The sequence below is a fragment of the Arachis ipaensis genome, chromosome B5 (genome assembly GCF_059453495.1).
Source record: "Arachis ipaensis isolate K30076 ecotype BB chromosome B5, ASM5945349v1, whole genome shotgun sequence".
NCBI lineage: Eukaryota > Viridiplantae > Streptophyta > Magnoliopsida > Fabales > Fabaceae > Arachis > Arachis ipaensis.
The window spans coordinates 1,843,390-1,866,366 of record NC_142440.1 but is presented as its reverse complement, the minus strand read 5'-3'; the positions used below and the strand labels follow the sequence as shown (position 1 = coordinate 1,866,366).

The window sequence follows — 22,977 nt, the reverse complement described above, 5'->3', positions numbered from 1 at the left end:
ATTTGTGTTTGGTCCTCGGCTCAATTTCTATTTGCTGCTGAGCATAAGAAATAAAAAATTTGAAAATTAAGCTGGCTGGTCTTCTATTTTGCAGCTCAACTTCCTCTGTGAACTGAACTTAGATTTCTGTTTAATTTTCTGGAACTTCATCTATGAACTGTTCAATTTCTGTGAACTTGCTCTGTGAACTGTTCAATTTCTGGAACTTCATCTGTGAACTGTTCAATTTCTGTGTATGTTCATTTGTGTTGTGTTGTGTTGTGGGCTTCTGGCTGTTTTTACTTTTTAATTTCATACATGTTTTATTAATTTCAGTTATAGAAGATAGTATTAATCAAGAAGCAACTGCTGATAATAATGCTTCTGTGAATAATAACATGCCTGCCGATACTCCTATTTCGAATGATGCTGCTAATCCTAATTCCCGTAGTGCTAACGATAGTCAGTCACAAGGTTCTTCTAACCTTAGGGGAAAAACAGATTTAGCTTGGAAATATGTTGCTCTACAAAACGTGAATGAAAAACCACAATATCAATGTTTATTTTGTCTACAAGTTTTCAATGGAGGTGGAATTCACAGGATGAAGAAACATCTAGCAAAGATTACTGGAGACGTGAAAAAATGTCCTAAAGTTCCATATGATGTGGAAAAACAGATGGAAAGTTTGTTGAAAGATATTCAGACCAGCAAAAAGAAAAGAAAAGTAAGTTTTGGTGAAGAGGGTGGTGATGAGGTACAGGATGCAATTGATGAGGCAATAGCTCAAGAAGAATAGGAACAGCAGCGTACCTCGAGTCAGCAAGGAGTTGGAGGCGATCCAAAGAAAAAAGCCAAAGTCATTCCTCCTATGTTTGCACCAAGAACAACTCCAGGAGCTCAACCAAGTATTAAAAGTGTTATGCAAAACAAAGAGGCGATACACGAGGTTGATAAACGATTTGCTCGGTGGCTTTTGGATTGTAAAATTCCATTTAATGCTGTGATGTCGCCATATTTCCAAGATATGTTGGATGGTGTTGCTGGTATTGGACCTGGTTACAAGGGGCCTTCTTATGATAAGTTAAGGGTTCATTTGTTGGCTGATCTTAAAAGAGAAAGTCAAATGCTAGTTGATAGTTATAGGAGTGCATGGAAGGAAACTGGATGTACTACCCTCATGGCTGATGGTTGGACAGATCAAAGACAAAGAACGTTAATCAATTTCTTGGTGTATTGTTCTAAAGGTTTGTGCTTTGTGAAATCAGTAGATGCTTCCAGTATGGTAAAAAATGCTTCACACTTGTGTAATTTGTTTTCTGAGGTGATTGAATGGATTGACCCAAATAATATTGTGCATGTTGTGACCGACAATGCGGCCAATTATGTTGCTGCTGGTAGGCTTATCAATAGAAAATATGATAATATCTATTGGTCACCATGTGCTGCTCATTGCCTTAATCTTATTTTAAATGATATAAGCAGCATGGCGCAAATTTCTAACCTTGCAACTCGTACTTCAAAGATCACAGTATTTGTATACAATCATACGGTTTTCTTATCTTGGCTAAGACAGAGACTTCATTGAAGAGAAATTGTACGTCCTGGTGTAACCTGGTTTGCAACTGTGTTTATTACATTGAAGATCATCTTTGTCTGTAAAAAGGAGTTGCAACAATTGGTTGTAGATTCAATTTTCACTGATCACAAATTAGGAAGGAGTGCTACTGATAGAGTTGTGAGTGCTATTATTCTGGACTGCAAATTTTGGGACGATTGCTTTACTGTATGTAAACTTGTGGGCCCTCTGATTTACTTGCTGAGGGTTGTTGATGCTGATGACAAACCATCTTTGGGATATGTTTATAAAGGAATGCTAAGGGCAAAAGATGCAATTAAGGAGATGTTTAGGCAATCCAAGACTGCATATCAGCCGTACACGGATATTATCAACTCAAGATGGGACAAGCATTTGAAGAAAGATCTTCATGCAGCAGCTTACTTCCTGAATCCTAAATTCTTTTTTAATGAAAATTATAAAGAAGCACCTGATGTTATGTGATGTTTGCTTGATCTTGTTACCTTGTATTGCAAGTGTAACAATTTGAATTCAGTTCAGGCAATGAAATAAATATATTTATATAGAGATTGAAAGGAAAGTTTTGATAGACAAGAAGTTATTCCAGCTGCATCTGAACTTAAGCCTGGTAAGAATATGGCTGAATATTTGTTTAATTAATAGTAACTTGTTTTATGCTCCTATGTTCTTAATTGATATCTTGTAATATATTATGGTTTTATAATTGGTAGATGAATGGTGGAGGTTATTCGGAGGCTCTGCTCCATGTCTACAAAAGATAGTTGTTCGCATTCTTAGCCAAGCATCTGCTTCTTCTGGGTGTGAGAGAAATTGGAGCCTTTTTTACCAGATTCATACAAAAAGAAGAAATAGATTGGAGCATAATAGACTGAACGACATTGTTTATGTTACCTATAATTTGCGTCTTAAATCCAGGTAATATATGTTTCATGAAATACTATATTGTTTCATTTGTAATCTTTATCATAACAAATTTGTAAATTATTAAATCTCCATATATTGTATTTAACTTTTTAGGAAGGAAAAAGAAAAAAGAAAGCAAAAGACACAATATGATCCAATTGATTATGAAAGTATCAGTCAAGCTGATTTTTGGGTGACTGAAGAGGTTGTAGAGAAAGAGCCTGATATTCCTAGTAATGTGGATGACTTATTGCGTGAATATAGTATATTTAGTTTCTAATGATTTATTAGAATGTTGTTAGTTTAAAATATAATGATAACATGTCTATTTTATTAGGTGAAATTGATGCTGATTTATATCAAAGTGGCGGTAGTAGTAGTGGTCTTTATGCTGCATCTCTTGATTCTTCTGCTGATCAGGGTGGGAATGAAGGTGAAGATCATCCCACCGAAGCAGATTTGCAACAAGTTCTTGCGGACTTTGATAATTGATAAACCATGATGTTGGGATTTAATATTTAGATATGCTTTTATTACTATTTAACTTTTGAGTTTGGATTTTGATACGATCATATGTATTTGGTTGATGATATTTTATGTAGTGTTTTAAATTTTGAAGATATTTTAAGATTTATATCAGACTATAATTATATTTTAGGATGTGTATTTATAATTTATTTATTATTCTATTCTAAAACGGTTTTTTTGGTTGAACCACCGGTTGAACCGATTAGACTAATAAACCAATAAACTAATTACTAGAATGGTTTGATGACCGATCCGATTTTCTGAATCTTGATATTAGTTAACAAATTTTTAAATTTCGCTGGAGGCACTTGCCTCACTCCCTCCAACATGAATCCGTCCCTGGATATAGCATAGATTAAGATCATTCAATTGACTTGAATATTACTTTCAGTAGAGAAGTCTTGTGGATTCACCAAACTATAAAACACAAGCTATGTACGTACTAAGTATAGGAATCAAGGAAACAGCTAAAGTGTTTACACTTTACAGGAAAAAGACATTTATATCGATATTAATGACACATTTTATTATATAGCATAAAACTTATTTAATTTATAACTCCAATCAAACATATTTTAAAATTTTGGGTTGAAGTCTAAGATACCTAACATTGGAATGAACGAATGTAATTTTTTGACATATTCTCTACAGGGAAACTGTGATAATTGGAAAATGACATGTTGATTCATTGTAGTGCTCAAAGAGAAAATCTCTTGTATATTCACAACAAATAAATATTCTTGTCATATATTATTTATTTAATATTGAAGATTTTATTTTATTAATATTTTTAAAATCTAAACTAAAAATAATAATAAATCTCAAGTACAGTCGAATCAATCAAATCATTTAACAGTTTCTAGCTATTAACTTCACATGAAGTTGACTGCACCTGAATTTCTACCTAAAGCGATGATACTGATATAAAACACAATTAATTCATTAGAATAAGTTTCTACCTAGCTTGTAACGTTGTGTGTGGAAGTTCCGTTTCCAATTGCATAGCATGGATATGAACGCTTTTCCTTGTTCTTGGGGAATCGATAGCTACTATTTAGGGAGATACTAGAAAGCAATAATCCTCTATATCATCCCCTATCTGCCAAATTCTTCTTCAAAACATGAATCACATGCTTTGCTTCAAAAGAATTTGCAGTAAAACCACCACCAATAATAATAACGGCGGTGGTTCTACAGGTTCCTTATCGGTGAACCTCGATTCACGTGACATCCATGAACGTCTTCATGTTGAAGATGATCCCCTTGAAGCATCTTCTACTGCAACTCCTCTTCGTCGTCTTCGTCTTCGTTCTCGTTTCCGTACTTGTGCTCGTACTCCGACCACTAAACTCGCCACCAAGGGTGTCACCACCGCACCAACCTCACCTTCCAATTCATATTACACCTGCAGTCCTTACTACAGAGGCTTCACTGATTTATTTGCCTCACCTGTGCCGTCGTCATCATCACTAGTAGTTCTGACAGATTCTGACAGGACTACTGCTGATGATGACAAGAAGGACGAGAAGGACGAGGAGGAAGAGGAAGAGAATAATGATTATGATGATATGAGCGAAAGCACATCGGAAACTTCCGATGACGAGACAGAAACAGATACAGAGGAGAGTAACAAAGAGAAAACAAGTTTTGAGGAGATAACAAAGTTCTTACTATCTTCTTCAAAGGTTAGCAGAAGAGGAGCGAAATCCGAGTTAAATTGGTGGCCACCTAGTCCAGGCTGGGTGAAACTCAACGTAGATGGTAGCGTCGTCGAAACCAATGCCATGAGTGGCTGTGGAGGATTGCTTAGATCTGAAACAGGTCAATGGCTGCTAGGGTTTTCAATTCGCAGTGATTCCACCAATGTTCTTGAAGTGGAGCTTGGTGCCTTGAGAATGGGACTTGTTCTTGCTTGGGACCAGGGGCATCGAAATCTATGCTGCGAAACGGGTTGTGTTCGAGCGCGTTGTCTCTTTCAGTGTTCTGAGTCTGATGATGGTATGGTGATGAGGTCTGGTGAAGTGGATCTTCTTGTAAAGGAGATTCGGAGGCTGCTTCGACGTCCGTGGAACGTTCAGCTTCGCCATGTTTTCCGGTCGGCGAATATGGCTGCCGGTTACTTGGCCAAGCTTGCTTCCAAGAGTGCGAATGATCTTCAGGTGTGGTCTTCTCCTCCTCCTGGAATTGAGACTCTCTTGCAGGGTGATATTGCTCCCCATGTCTAGTCCTTTTTCTTTTCTTTTCTTAAGTTCTTGACACTTCTTTTACTCAAATCACATGTGGATTTTAGTAATTTAAAGATCCATGATTTGGAAAATGATTCTAAAGAACTTAATTTGACATTTTTTCATATGTTATTTGTAGTGAAAACTCGTAGTCAGATTTCATGTGAAGTTGATAGCTGAGTCCTTAGATGATTTGACTGATTTGACTAAATTTTCATCTAACTATTCTTAGCTATTAACTTTACGTGAAATTAATTACACCTGAGTTTTCACCGTTATTTATACTTACTTATTGAGTCAAAGCATAGTTTATATGAAAAATGAAACCAATGTATGATATATATGAATAATGTACACTAGATATCAAGTATCATGTCAACATATATAACTGAAAAATCTCAGCTCCTTTTGTTTTTAACTTTTTTTATTTTCTAGATATTATGAGTTACAAGAGATAAGATAATTGTACATACATACATATATATATATAGATAGATACATACAGAAGAGTGTTTTACATTATGAAGAAGATCTCACCAAAACAAGAAGCCAACATTGATTAAAAGAAGAAGAAAATGATTGATTTCATCTAATGATATCATCAAATTCAATGGCTGTATATATATGAAATGGATCTAAGCCTTAGCTGCTCCAACAGGGGTCTCAGCCTTGGAGGTTATGATCTGTTCATATAAGTCTCTAATCTTGAGACCAACAATGGTTTGGAAGAGACCAGTGCCATTGTTGCTTCCAGGGAAGTCAGCATGCTTCAACATCTGTTGAGTCACTTCTCCATAGAACTTTGTTGACAGGTTGCTTAGATGGCTCTCTACGTATATTAGTTCATCTAATCTGTCAAATTGACCATCCATTTCTACAACTGACACCTGTTCATCAAAAGTTTAATTAATTAACTAATTACTTAATGATTGACTGTTAGATGATGAACAAAATTCATTATGAAAGACCATTGTAAAGTTTTGGTCACAACTCAGGGAATTACGTTAAATTGATGGTTAAAAATCATTAGTGATGATAATTTAATCTAATAATTCTTAACCAGGTGAAAATTCAGGTAAAGTCGACTTCATGTGAAGTTGATAACTGAGAGTAGTTAGATAAAAATTTAGTCAAATCAGTCAAATCATCTAACGACTCTTAGATATCAACTTCACGTGAAGTCGACTGTACCTGAGTTTCCACTTCTTAACCATTAACTTCACATGAAAACAATATTTTCATATAAAGTTTTTACTAAAGATATATTGAAGTTTTGAAAGATTAGTGAATAATAAGTATATATGTGTATACCTCATTTCCAAAGTAAGTATCAGGTCCATAGAAGAATTTGATGCCAGGGTAAGAGCATGTAAGCTTCCTTCCACATGGAATCCAAGAAATGGTGGAACCATCATCAAACAAATAAACAGGGCTAAAGTGTTTAATCCCTTCTTTCTGTATCAGCCTCACTCTTAGAATCTTCCCTTCATTGTCATCTGGGATCAGCTGAGTTGGCAACACTTCTATCACTGCATCTGCATATTGCTTTTGAGGATCTGTATGCATAAAACATAATGATCAATGACTAATATTCTGTCCTTTGTTAAATAATTGTCTACCCATATAAAATGGTATCTTTTTTTTATCTAGAAAATAAAATAAAATAAAAATTTATATAAAATTTTTTTTATATAAAATTAATATTTATAAATTATTAACTAATTTAATAAATTTAATTAAATTATTATCTAATAATTCTTAATTATTAATTTTATATAAAAATAACTGTACATACGTCAAATAAAATTTACATATTTAGACACAATTTTGTATTTCTAAGAATATGAATTTTTCAATGTAATACCAATATAGGCATCAAAATCAGGCTTCCTTGCTTCAATGCTAGCCTTGATGCTTTCAAGACTGTGTCCACGCTCTGCCATGTCTCTCTGAAATATTTGTGACATAATTAATCATTAATTATAAGATATAGCACTTATTTTATTATAAGGTAGAATTATTTATATAATATAATAAGATAAGGCCAGGGAATCTTACCTGAATTTTCCATGCGAATTTAACCTCATTACTAATGTCTAAGTAGATGCTGAAGTCCAAGAGATCTCTGACCCGAGCATCAAACCTACATATATATACAACACCACATTTAAGTTCCTATAATTTTATTAAATTTTTAATTAAATTTTTATATTATATTAAATTTTTTAATTAAATCTTTATTAATAATATTAAAAATATTTATAAAATATAAATTTACTAATTTATTTTCACTCTTTCTTTCTTTTATTTTTATCATTTTCTATCATTTTTTCAATTTTCTTTTTCATCACTACTATTTCTCTACTAATAATTTTTTTTATTATTATAGAACTTTTGTCATAATCAATACAAATTCAAACTTAAAATTTGTGTCGTAATCAATTTTTAGTATAATTACTTTTTGTCATAATATAATAATTTAAAAAAATATAAGAAGATAATAAAAATACTAAACAATATGAATAATAGAGTAAAAAAAGAAATTAAAATTAAAATCATAAATCAGATTATGAATTAATTATTTTTAATGAGAAATGTTAGGGGATTAACAAATTTTATAATTTATAGCAATTAATTAACCATCATTAGTGTTTTTAATGGTGTGAGATTTCATCAAATGGTATGAGAATATTCACTTTTCTTTTGATGGTTAAGTGCTGGCTAAATTTTAATAAAAGTGCGCCCCCTAGACTTTCTCATTTTTAATTTTAGATTTTGTAATTTAAAAAAAATTGTATTTAAAGATATAACCATTAGTGTTACCTTTTCCTGTCAAGTTAAGCTTTTGAGATTAGTGGTTTCATGACATGGTATTAGAACTCTAGATCCGAAAGGTCAAGAGTTCGATTTTTGGTGAACCCCAAAATTAGCTTAATGATTATTCTGGATAGTATGGGTGATGTTCATTTTATTCATATTGGACCAAAGATCGAACATTGTACAGATACTCCATTGGCTCTCTAGCGAGATTCTAAACTCTCTATTTTTTAGTTATTGTTGAGAGTATACGATCACGATATGTGGGTCAATAACACATATAATATTAAAAATTATGTAAAAAAATTATATAATATAAGATGTATTACAAAAATATATCAATAAAGAATATAATTTAAAGTAAAAAAATATGTGTATACTTTTTATTAATAAAGTGGTCGATTCTTCGTATCATAAAATTCATTGATAATAGAATTTATGTCAAATTTTTCAGTAATTTTCTTTTCAATATAATTAAAAGACAATTAACAAGAAATTCATCTTTTATTTTATTTTTAAGTTATTTTTCACAATATTCATAGTTGAAAAATATCTCTTAATTGTAGTAATTGAGACAGAGAGAATTAATACCAAATGAATAAAAAAAGATGGCCACAAAAAGAAAAAGAATTCACTTTATGAGATTTGAAAATTTTTATTTAATTAAAAAATATTAGTAATAATATCTTTTTTTTAAATTTTTTTTAATATTGTTACTTACTTTTTAGATATTAAAAATCATTAATATTTAAATTAGACTCGACATTTATTTATACTAGACTAAATACTAAATATTTTTAAAAAAAATTAAATTATACATAATAACTTATTACTATTAAAAAAAGTTAAGGGGCCGAGGCCGCCACTCGCCCCTCTTGTGTCCGTCCTGCTCTCATGGAGTCATGGTATATATATCCCTCTCTTTAACACCCTTGCATGCATCAACCAAGTATCTGCCACTAGGAGTGTTATCAGTTTGGTTTGGTTCGATTTTGGACTAAAAATCAACCGAACCGATATGTTCGGTACCTACAGATACATAACTGTTCGGTTTGTTGTTTTTACAACAATTGAATCGAACCGAACTGAACCAATGGCGATTTAGTTCGATCAGTTTTTTCAGTTTTTAATTCATAATGAGAAGAATAATAATTAGAGGTTCAAAATAGTCAATAAAGTAAAATAATAAGAGTAATACATTGAAATGGTTAGGGGTTGAGAATTTTTGTTGTTAGGTTAAAGGTTAAGATGGTTAAAACATTGAAATGTATGCATATCTTCGGTTCGATTTGGTTTAGTTCAGTTTTTATCGAACCAACCGAAAATTGAACCGAACCGATCGATTTTGTCAGAAAAAAATCGATGTTTTCGGTTTTTAAATCGGTTGTTGTAATTTTGATTTGGTTTTGCGATAATTTTTGGTCCAGTTCGATAACTTACGCCCCTATCCGCCATTATCCAGCCTCTCTATCTCATGGGATTTGAGACTGATGTTGCCTTTCTGCCACTGATTTGACTTTCCTCCTCTTCTATCTCTCGTTGCTGCGCATTCGGGTTCGAAGCCTATGGAGCATATTCGCAACCTTACTTAACTGAAATTGTCGTTGCGTAACTACTCTGTTGCCGGATCTCCTTCCCTGCCTTCATGCGTCGTTATCGATTTTTTGTTAGATGATCATTTCATTAGATGATTATTCTAATAACTACGTAAATAGTTGTTTGATAACGATCAAGCAGTGATGAAAAGAGAATACAGGGGTGGACAATAATAACCGTTGAGAGAATTTCTAATGTCGGAGAGATGAAATGATTGATGAGGATTAGAGTGGCAGACGATTTGGGAGGAAGATACGGAAGCAGCGGACTCATGACTACAATGAAGGTGAAGAAGCCGAAGATGACGGTGTCGCACTCATGTTAATCCGGCATTCCAAATTTCACTTACCTCAGAAACATTATCAACTAGACGCTTTGTTTATACACACCAGCACCCTTGCTGCTACCCCACTCCTCTGACGCAGAGTGCACCATAAGAGGCTGTAAGATCCCAAAAGACACCATAATCCCCAAAAACTGGGATAAAGCAACGAGCTTCAAGTCGAAAAAGTTCGAGAAAAAAGGAGAACTGGAAAAGTTGATTGCGTTTGGGTTGAGAGAAGGGCGTGCTCCGGTAAAGGGTTGACTTTTAGAGAAATAAGTTTGATCATTGCTCTTTTGGTTCAATGTTTTAATTGAAAGCGCGTTGGTGATGAAAAAATTGATATAGTTGAGACCAATGGCTTCACTTTGACTAAGAAGGTTCCATTGGTGGCCTTGTGTTCTGGTCATCAAGGTTGAGCTCGAGAGGTGAAAAGAAAGGTCGTTGGGGTAGAATTGGAAAGGAGGGAAGGAAAATGAGGAGTGCTGTTAAGGTTAGAGGAGTGAGGGTGTAAGAAGGAGAAGTGGGAGTAGAGGAGGGAGATAGACAGAAGGAAGAAGTGGAGTAAGAGTGTTAATTTTGTCTTTATAAAAATATAAAAGAGAGACACAATTAGAGATATAAAAAAAAATTGAGGATATTTTTAATTTGGAAACGAAATATTCTGCTAAATCAAAAAATTTTGTTACGATAAGAACTTAATTAAAAAAATTTTGTCCCGATAAAAATTTAATTAAAAAAATATTAATTTTGAGACTTAATTAAATAAAAATATAGAAATTTAATTAAAAATTTGATAAAATAATAGGATCAACAAAATAGTTAAACTTATATAAGAAAAACTCTCAAGTTGTACTAAAATTTTTATTGTTTGTTTAATCTAATCGAATTGAATCATATTTAAAAACAAATTAAAAGAAAAAAAAGAAATACTTTTTGTATAGTTTCATAAATTTAATTTAGTTTTATATACAATAAGGGATATATTACATAGATATTTTATTAGCCTTAGGCATGTAATATTTAGGAGTACATAAATGTTTCTTAATAGGAGTACATAACTGATATATTACATAGATATTTTATTATTTAGATTATTTTTTATTAATTTAATATTAATAATAATTAATTATAATAGAAATACATAAAAAATATATAAAATTAATTATAAAATATTTTTTTAATTTTCTATTTTTATTTATTTAAAATTTTTAAATAAAAAATTAATAAAAAAATTTTATGGTTAATGTTATATACTTCTTATATATTTTTATTATAATTAATTAATATTAATATTAAACTAATAAAAAAAATAATCTCAATAACAGAAAATACCATTCAAATTTTTAAAATTTTATGCCTAACTGTATTAATTATTCCAGAAAATTATATACATAAAATCCACGTAGGCATGCATGCCAAGGACCCACCATATCTTGGAAGGTTAGAAAGTTTTCTATCAAAATTCCTGAGCGCCATACAATCTATGGAGAGATAGATAAGGTATCATTCAGCATAACGACCCGTGTCCCAATTTAATCTTATATTCTTCACACAAACACCTTACTTTATTGGGAAAATATCAAACAACTGTAACATACATATGCACTAAGACAACATTGAGCTAACTTTCAATAAAATATTACTAATTTATAAGAAAAAGTAAGAAATTATAACTAGAAATGATGAAAGGATATGTACTTACATTGGATGCAAACCTTCAATGACCAAGATTTTGGGAGGTTTGATGACTTCTGGTGGATCCAAGAGACCAGTGACATGGTTGTAAATAGGTTTCTCAACTGCAATTCCTTCCTTAAGAGCCTTAACTTGTTCATACATGAGGTCAAAATCATTGGCTCTTGGATCAAGTGCAGTCACACCCTTCTCTTTTCTTCCAGTTCTATCCAATGAATGGTAATCATCCAAGCATATCACGGTGGTTGTGTCACTGATAAGTGTGTTCGAGTCCGGGTTTCCGCCCTTGGGCGGCTCCGCGGCGCCCCCGAACACACTTGTTAGCCTTCTCATGAAGGTACTCTTGCCGCAGCCCGAGTCTGCGGCAAGACCAATCACCACCGTGTCTCCGGCCGCGCATGTTATTACATAGCGGCCGGTATTATTGTTGTTTCCGCTTCTCTTGTTGCTGCTTCTTTTGTTGTTGGTTGTTGTGTAGAACACTACTTGTCTTTGGTGGAATCCTAAATGTGTTTTTGATGATGGGGTTGATGAGATTGTGTTGAAACATTGTGTGAAGTAGAGAGTGCAAGCTGCCATTGTTACTCTTTCCCTTTCCCCTTCCCCACTCTCTCTCTCTATACAAAGAAAGGTGTTAAAGAGAAATTTGAAGAGAAGAAGTAAGTTTTTATATATGTGGGGTTTTTTTGTTCTTGAGGATTATGATAGGGGACGTTCCAAGAAGAAGTATGGAACACATAAAAATAAGAGGTGGAATTGAATCCGAAAAAACAAAAGGCTATATGTGAATATGTATGGCAGGAAATAAAAGAAATATAGTGAAAAATAAAAGTAATGTGTCTTCATCTTGTTTTGTGTATGGGTTCATGTTACTACCCCTTGTTTTGGACAAACTTGTAGCTTCTTCTAAGACTACAGAAGTATGGGTTTATTTGATAATTGGAATTGATCAGCATCAGAAGGGCATAGTTGTCCTCTCATATCTCACTACTATTTTTTATTTTTTCAAGAAAATATGAAAATGACAAGTAGCAAGGATATTTTACTTTATTATTAGGAGAAAGAAAATGAAAATAATTAAATTTATACTTATAGAAACTATTATTATTACAATCTCAACCAACAACATTTCTACCAACTTCTACCAACTCTTATTTATAATTGTGTTTAATGAAAGTGTCTTTGTGGAGTGTCTAATAAAAATGTCTTTTTTATACCTGTGTTTAATAGAAGTGTCTTTATAGATATATTTTTTAGATGTGTTTCTTTATATATGTGTTTAAAATATAATAACTAATTATTGTTAACAATAAATTCACAGATAATATGTTGGTACCTATACTTTTTCTTATTATTATTATTGATCAAGTAAAGTGATAGATAAATTTGTCTTTCTAAAAGGTCTTTATCATAATTGCAAGGAGTAAAAAATTTTATAATAGAAAAAATAACTATGAATTTTAAGTCGAATTAATCATATTTTTAGAAATAGAATTTATTTTAATGGGATTACAACTTAAAAGAAAAAAAAAGGTTAAGAGACCACTATTTAGTATTTAAGGCTGCTAATGCATATTGGATATTTGACATGCCACGTGGCATCTTCATAGTGGCTATTTGAAGATGAGGGATCAAGGGTGTGGAGTTAAGTAGATTTCATGCGGAGCAAATGCCATCCAATTCAATCCATTGGTGGACTCTTCAGTCTTTGTTAATATCTATGTGTGTGTAAGAATTGCCCAATTTTAATTTCATTCCCCTTTCATTTTCTTGCTGTAGAGAAACATGCATGATGAAAGCCATGTATATTTTTTTTATCAAGGACCACACAATTTTCTCCAGTAGTTTCATATAAAAAGATGTGGACATTGGTTAGTAATAAGGTACATAAGCATATGCCACATAGCCACAAACGTGTAGTTTTTTCATATTGGTGAAGAATCAAATAAATGGACAATTGGTCAAATACTAACAATATAGTGATTAGTCTAATTTTTGACCATATGTCGCCACCATATAGAGTAATAATAATTTTAATTAAACAAATTCAATTATGGTTTATAAAGCAATAGCTAGTTGCAAGAATGCTAGTTATGTCACTGCCAATATGAGAATATGGTGTTCCATCACACTTGGAGTATATAGTATATATAGTATTTTAATTAGTTCAGCAGATGGTTTAAGAACTTTGTTTTGGTTAAACCAATTGTATGTGTTGTATTATGTTCATTGGAACCTTCTTCAAAACTTAAGAAAGGGAAGTTAGATGTAGATTCTTGCATATGCACTCTGCGCCGACAAATTACGTGCGTGTGTTCAGGCAAAAGAGAATTCCTTTCACTTAATATTATTACACTATAATTGACGAAGAAGGAGAACATTCGGGTCATATGGTTGGCCAGTGCTGACTTTAGGGTGGAATGATTTATAGATACTCTTTGACTTGCAATAATTAATAATTTTCAGGAGAGTTTTATGTCTACTCTAATCTCTCTTTCCACAGAGTAGTTTGATATCATGTTCATAAATACACAAATATTGAATATCATAAGCGAGATTAGTGTATATTTTATAAGTAAAAAGATTTTATATGTAATAATCTGTTACGGTACTGAGCTTCATTTAAAGATTTGTCGTAGAACTTTCGACAGTTGTTTAAGCGAACTAGTGAACTAATCACTAGACCAACTTACATCATTGCTGTATATATAAAGATTTTATGGCCGATTAGTTGATGTATAGATAAAAAAATTTTCGACCTTTTAATATTTATTAAAGTGAACGAGTAAATTAAACCATACTAAATTGGTTTTTATATGCTCTTTTTGAGATTTACTCTAAATGCTAATGTTATATCAACTTGTAATTATTTTAATAATAACTATGTACGACAAACCGTTGGCGTAAAGCATGCAGCCAGACGTCCATATATGACTATTCAAATATGACACGTAAAGTATGCTATAATAAGACAACCAAACAGCATAAATGGAAGGCTCATATAATACATATATACTTTTTCAACCAACGAAATATATAATATATAGAGCCTTAAGAAATAAGAAGCTTGCTGTTTTAGTTCAAGTGCCCGTGGCTTGATTCGTATATAAGTGGGCGACATGGCTGGTTTTCTAGACATTTGAATTGGGAACCTACCATGAACCCTTTGCTTGAGCATAACTTTCCAAATTTCAACTGTGCCAACAAAGACGTATTTTTACTGAAATTTGTAGATTACACCATTTGTTTTGCCTGGTGGCATCTAGTATTCTTGTTTATTCATGTACACTTTGAGAATATCTTGCGAAAAAAGGTACCGTACTTTTGAGATGGATTTAGTCACATGCAAATTTATTCTTAATATAACCTGACATTTGCTTCTTTTCTAATCTGAGCAGAATAAACTCGGATTATAATTAAACAGGGGAAATTTGTAGGAAGATTTTATTCTCTACCAAGAAATATCAGTAATAATAAATTCACATAAACCTGTATGCTCTTCGATAATTGTCACTTTGAAGAAACACTCAGGTTATAATTCACTGGTTTTTTTTTCTTTTTAAATGAGAAACAGTTCTTCGCTTCTGTTCAAGGTTGTAGCTGGCGCATTAGATGTTCATAACATCCCAAAATCAACTTTGTTGATAAAACAACTCATTTTATTTTATTTCTTTTCTTTGCTTTTTCTTCCTTTGTTTTTTTTTGGATGGCTACATACAATCATTTCCATGACGGTAATTGAATAAGTATGGAATACAATTTGTCTGAATGATCAGCAAATTTAGGGTCTAGGTGGATCTGTATCACCAATACAATGCCACTAAACTAGTACTAACAATGGGAATCTACTACACATGCTTATCAAAATCAAATTCTCATCTCACTGGAGGAAATACACTAGACTTCACAAACTACAAATTACACACCCTAAACTTTCATACACAAATAGATATTGTGACGAAAAATGAAGCGCATAGGCAAAAATAAAGAATATATTAAGCCACAATGGCCAGTGACTGAATCATAAATGCCGATGGATCAAAACCTGAGAACAACATCACTTATGTCCCCGGAAATACAAGTATATTTTCTGCAGACACAAGGGAAAGAAACAATCATGATCAGCAAACCACTGTTCAATATATGCTACCACCTACCAGGATAATAACTAACATATGTGACCATTGTTTGCAACCATGGACATGTTTTAGAGATTTATTATTATTATCATTTAAATTCTGAAAGTTGCAGTAAATAGTCCATGTTGATATTATTTGAGGTTTTGAACTTTCCAAAGCTGGGGAGCAATATAAATATTTGATTGCAAATGTCTTATCCCTCACCTGAAGCACCCACAAGCTTAGAAGAGCCTCCAAGCAAAATAGACCAAATCCAACCAAGTAGAATATCTGCAACAACACCAAACATAAATTTGGACTTGAACATGCAAGCACAAGCAAACAGCTGTGGAACTTGAATTTTTTCATAAAGGTACAGAAATTTTCCTTTGTCAAGCTAATTCAAGTTGAAAAGTGTAAAATATAAACGGCTTTTCCAATATCCTCAATTCCAGAGCATCAAGATCATTTTGTTCTAACAAAAACTAAACAAAAAAATATATCAAACAAGAAACACTAATCTCACATTACTCATGCCTTACAGAAGCTAGGCACCAGTCACTCTAGTTCCATATATGTTGAATTCCCACAAACTATACATCCCTTCATCTGAATTGAAGGTCCTGAAGTAGTTCCTTGGTTATCGTTTTGTTTGTTTCTCAGACAAGATCAAGTGCAAATAACAAGAGATGGACATCAACATTATCTTTAAACTGTCTCCATGGACGTATGACATTCATTAATCAGATCTTAAAGACGCTTTTCATTTTAAGGTACCTAAAAGCATATCTCCCTTTACATTTCGAGGGCTATAAGAACAACATTCAAGATCAACCAAGACTGACAGTGCTTCTAAATTTTTAATAAATAACTATCAACAGTTACCACACTACAGAATAAAACATTCATGGCTGAAATGATGATATTCCAAGGAACAGATGAAACAGTTTCACCGAACAAGAAATAAATGCATCCATCAAAGGCAACTTACCCCAACCAATACATGGTCTGAGAAAACATCGATTGCCGCAAGAATGCCCCTGAAATTTTTAATGAATTAATTCAAATGTAAAGAAAAGACTACGTTCATCTAATAGGCACCAATACTTATGACTACGTAATAGGGTTACCATAAGATAAAAGCCAAAAAGACATGCAAGTACTTTTTAATAGAAAGCACACGTGCTAAGTTCCATTTTTGGTGTATTTAGAGTCATGATAGTCCTTCCCCACCTCAGTGTGAAAAATAATATGACGAGATAATATCAATAAGTATGTATTGCCTCTCTAATCCTGCATATGCCTACACAAGTGAAGTGTTTGTTTGGACCACCAAAAACAGTACAAACACCCTGATGCTTTAATATACATGACATTCTCCAAGCGAGGTCATTTATCCAAATGCAAATTTCTTACAGAACAAACATTCAATTCTAGTCATACTACCCCGGACCTACAGTAAAAATCTTATCATTGGAAATGTACAAACCAGCATGTTCTAAGATGCAAGTTTTGAAAACTTCTACCCTTAGGCTATTTCTAAATTCGCCAAAATTATTGGCAATACCAAGTACATATACGAGATCAAATAGCAACAACTTTATGGAACTTTAATTAGACAAGCTCTATAAGGAAAATATGCAGAACTTACGTTAATGATTTTCCATGAAAAACAACAGGAGGCGCAATTGCAGCAAAGATGCAAAATGCAATATGAATCTGCATCAAGACAGTAATTAAAAAAAGAATTAATAAGTTGTTCTCATCTCACTAATATTATGCTAGCATCAAACAATAGAACAGCTTACCAAGTAGAACAAGAAAAACCAACCAAACTTCAGTGCACTATCCGTACTGCATATAAAAAACAATTAAGTCAGTAGACTATAAAGTATAAACCCATACACTGAAACCTCCCCACCTATTAACTAGAAGGGAACCATACTAGGCACAAACCCTTTGTACTTAGGCAGTTTTATCGATGCTTAACATGGTTTACCTCATAGCACGATAGAGGGGCCTGTACCAAAGCACGTATGAAAGTGGAACCCCAAGAAGAGCATAAATAACCGCAAGGAAAAAAATTTTAGAGCCTGCACTTATTTTACACAAATCCAAATCACTTCACTAGAAAGAGGGAGCTGGAAGTATCAAAGGAGTAGAAGAATCAGCTTACCGCCACCTCTGATCCAACACACAATCACAGCAACTACGTTAAAAACTAGGCATAGAACAATTCCTGAAAAGATATAAAAAAAGATAAACGATAAAAAAAAAAGTTGGTTGTATAGTATTGTGAAGAAAAATCCACGTCTAATCATATTGAAAAATTAGATCATGAAATAGCACAACAGAGTTTAGATTTATTTCCTTTAATTTGGGAGACCTACAAGCAGTTACTCTTTTAACTAAGAGAACACATAATATGTCTCGGAAATAACCAACCAGGCTGCCTAATAAATAATAAGATAGTTAAGCAACCATACCTAACCAACTTGCAAAGGCCAAATATTGCAGCCTCTGAGCATGAACTGGTATCTCATTGGCAATATCATGGTGAATGATTGGGAAAAATGGAGGCCAATTCTTATCATCAACAGGCACACCGGCTGATAAGCAAATGTTGAAAATAAAACAGGTTACTGACTTGGCATAAATTTACTCTATATTTGGATGTATGGAGAGAAATTATTTTTTTAGTTTTTAAATTTTTTATTTTTCAGTCAAAGAGAAACTGAAGAAAATTTAGAGGGAATGAAAACTGGAGAAACAAACTTTTCTCTACAAGTTTTCCCTCGATTTAAAATTTCAATTTTTCCTCTCCTCTTTCTTTTTGTGACCTCAGAGACTAGAAATACAACAAAAAGATACTTAATCAAGAAGTCACATGTTTGAGTCTCATTATTCACCTTTAGCAACAGCTTCTTCTCTTCTTTTTATTTCCTGCGTATACATTTTGAAAGAGTCAAAATCCTTGAAGGCAAAGCATACCAGTTGATTAATAGTAGAACAAAAAATAAGAACATATAGATGAAGACAGTTAATAAATATAACTGTTATAGGTACTATGAAAGAGTCAACAATAAATATGGTAAAAAGCAGGATCCTGGAGAAAAAGTTGAAAAATCAACCTTCTCTCTCCTTTTCAAATCTGCTTCCCAAGCTGCTAGCTCTTGTCCCTTTTTCTTAGAGTCCTATATTTACATCACAGCAGCAAAATCAGCCTCTTGAAGAGAATCCAAGTCTTAAGAAAATCATTGAATTAGCAAGGCATTACAGTTGTAACATCCAAAGGAATATCAACTGTAGCATCATGTTTTTGGCCAAAGCCCACTGGTTCAGATGACAATTGTGGAATACGTGATTTTGATCCAGGAGCACCAGCACCATTCTGTAAGATTTCCACAAATGGAATGAAACGGCTATTTTATGACACAAATGAAAACGATAAAGCATCAATTGCTAAAACTTCAAAAACTAACAAGTTGCACGCCAGATTGAAACTATAACACCCACATTATCTCAACAAGATGGCTTCCAAAGATTGGCTGGTAAAATTAGTTAATTAAAACTTACATGGTTTCAATCAAACATCTCATAAAGAGCAAAATTAGATCTAAAATAAAGCTCAAATCATTAAGTAAATCAAATTCTGTCTTTAATGGTAAAACACTAAACTACATATTGGCAATATTGTGATATATTTGCAATTGAAACCAACAACACACTGCAAACTCAAAAATATGCAGGAGACAAGACAGCAAAACCAGAGTGATCATCACACTTTTTGTGCTATTTTCAAAGTTTCAGCAGATCCACAGCAAAAAGATGTTATTCAACGTTTAAGCATTTCTGCTAGGCACAATTTGAAAATTATGTCTACAAACCACATCATATATGTTTAAATGCAAGAACAACACTTCAACTTAAACAATCCAGCTTGATATACAACTTGATAAAAAAAAAGAATAGAACTATGCCACATCAATCATGAGTTCATGACTGGGAAAGATAAAAAGCTAACGATTAAAATAAAACAGATAAAACACGCATAGCCTATAGCAGTACGAGCATTCACTAAAATTCGCGGAGTTCATAGACCAAATAATAGAAACCGCAAACCTACGTAGAATTCAGATCCACAAACATGCACACTAAGCTACACGCGGATTTGCCATCTCAATGCAGATTCGCAAACACAATCGTTCTCAATTTTCCGAACAAGAGAAGTGAAATTACAGCAAAAGACAAACTAACCAACCACAGATCCAGATCAAAGTAGAAGCCACGTAAGCATTTTATTTTTTCATTTATAGAAAAACAGGTCCATCACCAAAATCTAGCTAGTTTAAGAGAAACAATATCGGATCTGAAGAAAAACAAGCACTAAAAATAGAAACAGATCGAGAATGTGAAAATGTGAGTGAGAATAGATTACCGAGAAAGGATTAACTTCTTCTTCGAACGGATTAGGATCCTGGTGGCGATTCATGGTGAATGAGAGAGCTTAGATTTAGATCCCTAAATTTTTTGAAGGGAGAAATGAGCGTTGGGAGTGCCACAGAATAACTGAACGGACGAACGAACGAACAGTTAGGTGCGTGACTGCGTGAGTGAGTGAGACACTGTTTTTAAATTTGAAGTGCGTGCGGTGAGAGAAAGCACTTTTCACGCTTTTTCTTGAAGTTGGATTGGCTTGTTCGCAAGGCGCGGGAGGTGCTGTTTGGTAATCTTACACAACACACGAGTGGAATCATGTTATTGGCCAACTAAATTCCTATGTCTGAAAAAGAAAGATTTGAGAATAATTTTAATTGTGAACTTAATTTGAAATTTTTAAAAAACTAAATTAGTTAGATAAAATTAGCAAATGAACTATTTTGTTTCCAGTAATTTTATTGTTAACCCATCCATCTTAGTTTACATTAAGCTAATCCAATAGTTCTAAAAAAATTGAGATGATAGATTTTTTGTCGGTTTTAATATAATCTTAAATTATTAAATTATTGTTCTATAATTTAAGTAGAGCTTTGAGATTTATATAATAGATTTAGATTTTGTATTTTTTTTTTTAAATTAAAGGTAAGACTTAAATTCGCGACTTCTAAATGAGTATGAAAACTATGGGTACAAAAAATTCTTTAATGATAGTGAATTTATGTTTATCTACATTTACATTGAATAAAATCTTTGGTACTAGCTATAAGAGAAAGATAGATGCAAGCTTCACTAAAAATTTAAGATACTAATGCTTGTGCTGATAAGTTTGTTGATTAAGATCATATTCTACATTTTGGATGTCATATTTTAAAATTTTTATCATTTACCTTCTTGTGCTCTTATTGATTTTAATGTAGAGCTTGTTCTTGTTCGTATTAAATAACCTAAAAAAGTGAGTGTGTACTTTTTAGAGAAATGGACGTAATTTTTTAGTATTTTGGACAAGAAAAAGTGTAGATAACCAACAAGATTTTTGAATAACATCTAAACAATGTGAATTAATAGGGTTAAAAGAATAAATTTAATTAGTAGCATTAAATTAAGGTGTAGTGTATTTTTATTTGATTGGTGGTTGTTCATATTGTTCAAAATTTTCGTTGTTTTCCTAGCACTCTCCTTTAAACAATAGTCCTATTGTTGATAAAGAAGAGTTATCAATAATTTTTATTAATTAAAAAAAATTATTTATACACATATTTTTTATAGTCTCACTACATATTAAAATTTTTTTTTTCTACCAAACCCAATCAAATTGGTTTAAAGTTCAAATATAATAAAAATTAGTTTTATTAGTGAGAATGTGTAGACACGCTCCAACTCCCATCGACATTGTGCACTTCTTCTTTTTCTTTCGTGTTCTTTCTTCTTATTCGCGTTCCTTCTTTTTCTCTTCATGCAGTTGCTGCGTTTTTCTTTTCTTTTCCTCTTCATCTTCCTGGTATTTTTTGTAGCATTATGTATGACTTCTTTTTTTTTTTCTTTTTTTTTGTATTTATTCTTATTAAAAAGATAAAACAAGAAGAATTATGAGAATGTAAGACCAGAAAAGACAAAAAAAAGGATGAAAAATTTTGAATTATGCAAAATTTATTAGAAAATAACACTGAAATTTCTTAACAATGACATCGAAACTTCTTAATCTCAACATGAAATTTAACTACAAAAACATAGCTTCTTTAATACTGTATTTTTTTTTGCTGATGATGATGATGATGATGAAGGAGAGATTTTGAATTGTTATTCTTATTTTTTTTAGAAGTATTGCTTCTCATTTTAGACTTGAATAAACATTATTACAATTTTATTTAATTGAATGAATGTAAAAAATAAATTGCATACTAAAATATCACAAGTTAGCACCGAAATAACTTAAATGAACATGTTAGTACTATATTGCAATCCTATTTAGTTGAATGGATGTAGGTTCACACTTATTAAATTGAATTCTTGTCAAAAACAAAAAACACTGAAATTTATTAATTATGAGACCAAAATTTTACTAAACACACAAATGTCTTCTTATGCTTCCTTATGCTTTAACAATAACTTCTTTTCTTTCTCTATTTACTAACTAAAAATAATGAGAATGAATATTTTAATTTGATGTTCTAATCTTGCTAGGTAATCAAAATGATCAAGATAACGAAGAATAAGAGGAGGAAGAGTTTTGAATTGTTATTATTACTTTTTTTAAGGAATATTACTTTTCATATTAGACTTGAATAAACATGTATTACAATCTTATTTTATTGAATGAATGTAAAAAGTAATTACATAAAAGATCACAAGATAATATTGAAATTACTTGAATGAACATGTTTGTACTATATTAGAATCTTATTTAGTTGAATGAACGTAGTTTCACACTTATTGAATTGACTAGAAACAAAAAGTACCGAAATTTATTAATTTTAAAAGCATGGCTTCTCAATTAGATTTTAATGCACACTTATTGAATTGAAATCTTACATGTGCAAAAAATTTAAAAGAGGATGAAGGAGGAAAAGAAGCAATGTAATTTACATATAAGAAAAAAAGACAATGACGACGATAACGATGATGATGATAATGGTAAAAAAGGAAGGAGAAGAATAAACTCAGATGAGAAAGGAAGGAGGAAGAAGAGGAGGAGATAGTGGTAGTGGTGATAATGAAAACGACAATAATGAAAGAAAAACATGAGGATAAATGAG

General features: G+C 32.1%; 5 protein-coding genes across 5 annotated transcripts; 3 read left to right on the top strand and 2 right to left on the bottom strand.

Moving 5' to 3' along the window:
• The first annotated feature begins 899 nt into the window (after positions 1 to 899).
• LOC107639932 (uncharacterized) lies at positions 900 to 2,039 on the top strand. Its single transcript, XM_088486048.1, has 2 exons — positions 900 to 1,508; positions 1,623 to 2,039. Exons 1-2 carry the CDS (start codon positions 900 to 902, stop codon positions 2,037 to 2,039), a joined length of 1,026 nt encoding a protein of 341 aa, XP_088342174.1.
• A 419-nt stretch (positions 2,040 to 2,458) lies between these two features.
• LOC148563197 (uncharacterized) lies at positions 2,459 to 2,972 on the top strand. The gene is made up of 3 exons (XM_088487576.1): positions 2,459 to 2,498; positions 2,600 to 2,734; positions 2,818 to 2,972. The coding sequence occupies exons 1-3, from the start codon at positions 2,462 to 2,464 to the stop codon at positions 2,970 to 2,972; spliced, it is 327 nt and encodes a 108-aa protein (XP_088343702.1). The 5' UTR covers positions 2,459 to 2,461.
• A 999-nt stretch (positions 2,973 to 3,971) lies between these two features.
• On the top strand, positions 3,972 to 5,648 carry LOC110263052 (uncharacterized). Its single transcript, XM_021103578.2, has one exon. It carries the CDS (start codon positions 4,130 to 4,132, stop codon positions 5,231 to 5,233), a length of 1,104 nt encoding a protein of 367 aa, XP_020959237.1. The 5' UTR covers positions 3,972 to 4,129; the 3' UTR covers positions 5,234 to 5,648.
• PRK (phosphoribulokinase) lies at positions 5,619 to 12,633 on the bottom strand. The gene is made up of 5 exons (XM_088486172.1): positions 11,674 to 12,633; positions 7,292 to 7,376; positions 7,098 to 7,182; positions 6,545 to 6,789; positions 5,619 to 6,120 (listed from the first exon to the last, which is right to left on the bottom strand). Exons 1-5 carry the CDS (start codon positions 12,243 to 12,245, stop codon positions 5,869 to 5,871), a joined length of 1,239 nt encoding a protein of 412 aa, XP_088342298.1. The 5' UTR covers positions 12,246 to 12,633; the 3' UTR covers positions 5,619 to 5,868.
• Positions 12,634 to 15,383: 2,750 nt separating this feature from the next.
• SCAMP5 (SCAMP family protein) lies at positions 15,384 to 20,488 on the bottom strand. Its single transcript, XM_016345714.3, has 12 exons — positions 20,223 to 20,488; positions 19,062 to 19,175; positions 18,916 to 18,978; positions 18,694 to 18,727; positions 18,271 to 18,393; positions 17,961 to 18,023; positions 17,784 to 17,877; positions 17,593 to 17,638; positions 17,436 to 17,503; positions 16,776 to 16,824; positions 16,010 to 16,075; positions 15,384 to 15,756 (listed from the first exon to the last, which is right to left on the bottom strand). Exons 1-12 carry the CDS (start codon positions 20,274 to 20,276, stop codon positions 15,724 to 15,726), a joined length of 807 nt encoding a protein of 268 aa, XP_016201200.1. The 5' UTR covers positions 20,277 to 20,488; the 3' UTR covers positions 15,384 to 15,723.
• Between the last annotated feature and the right edge of the window lie 2,489 nt (positions 20,489 to 22,977).

What these genes read in the sequence shown, in the direction of transcription:
- SCAMP5 (XM_016345714.3), bottom strand. Translation starts at nt 20,276, where the DNA reads ATGAATCGCCACCAGGATCCTAATCCGTTCGAAGAAGAAGTTAATCCT. An exon ending in CCCCTCTATCGTGCTATGAG is followed by an intron (nt 17,639 to 17,783) that starts GTAAACCATGTT and finishes TTTTATATGCAG; the next exon opens with TACGGATAGTGCACTGAAGT. An exon ending in TAAGCTTGTGGGTGCTTCAG is followed by an intron (nt 15,757 to 16,009) that starts GTGAGGGATAAG and finishes TTGTGTCTGCAG; the next exon opens with AAAATATACTTGTATTTCCG.
- LOC148563197 (XM_088487576.1), top strand. Translation starts at nt 2,462, where the DNA reads ATGTTACCTATAATTTGCGTCTTAAATCCAGGTAATA. An exon ending in CGTCTTAAATCCAGGTAATA is followed by an intron (nt 2,499 to 2,599) that starts TATGTTTCATGA and finishes TTTTTAGGAAGG; the next exon opens with AAAAAGAAAAAAGAAAGCAA. An exon ending in TAATGTGGATGACTTATTGC is followed by an intron (nt 2,735 to 2,817) that starts GTGAATATAGTA and finishes CTATTTTATTAG; the next exon opens with GTGAAATTGATGCTGATTTA.
- LOC110263052 (XM_021103578.2), top strand. Translation starts at nt 4,130, where the DNA reads ATGAATCACATGCTTTGCTTCAAAAGAATTTGCAGTAAAACCACCACC.
- LOC107639932 (XM_088486048.1), top strand. Translation starts at nt 900, where the DNA reads ATGCAAAACAAAGAGGCGATACACGAGGTTGATAAACGATTTGCTCGG. An exon ending in CTCGTACTTCAAAGATCACA is followed by an intron (nt 1,509 to 1,622) that starts GTATTTGTATAC and finishes ATTACATTGAAG; the next exon opens with ATCATCTTTGTCTGTAAAAA.
- PRK (XM_088486172.1), bottom strand. Translation starts at nt 12,245, where the DNA reads ATGGCAGCTTGCACTCTCTACTTCACACAATGTTTCAACACAATCTCA. An exon ending in AATTCGCATGGAAAATTCAG is followed by an intron (nt 7,183 to 7,291) that starts GTAAGATTCCCT and finishes CAAATATTTCAG; the next exon opens with AGAGACATGGCAGAGCGTGG. An exon ending in ATACTTACTTTGGAAATGAG is followed by an intron (nt 6,121 to 6,544) that starts GTATACACATAT and finishes TTTGATGAACAG; the next exon opens with GTGTCAGTTGTAGAAATGGA.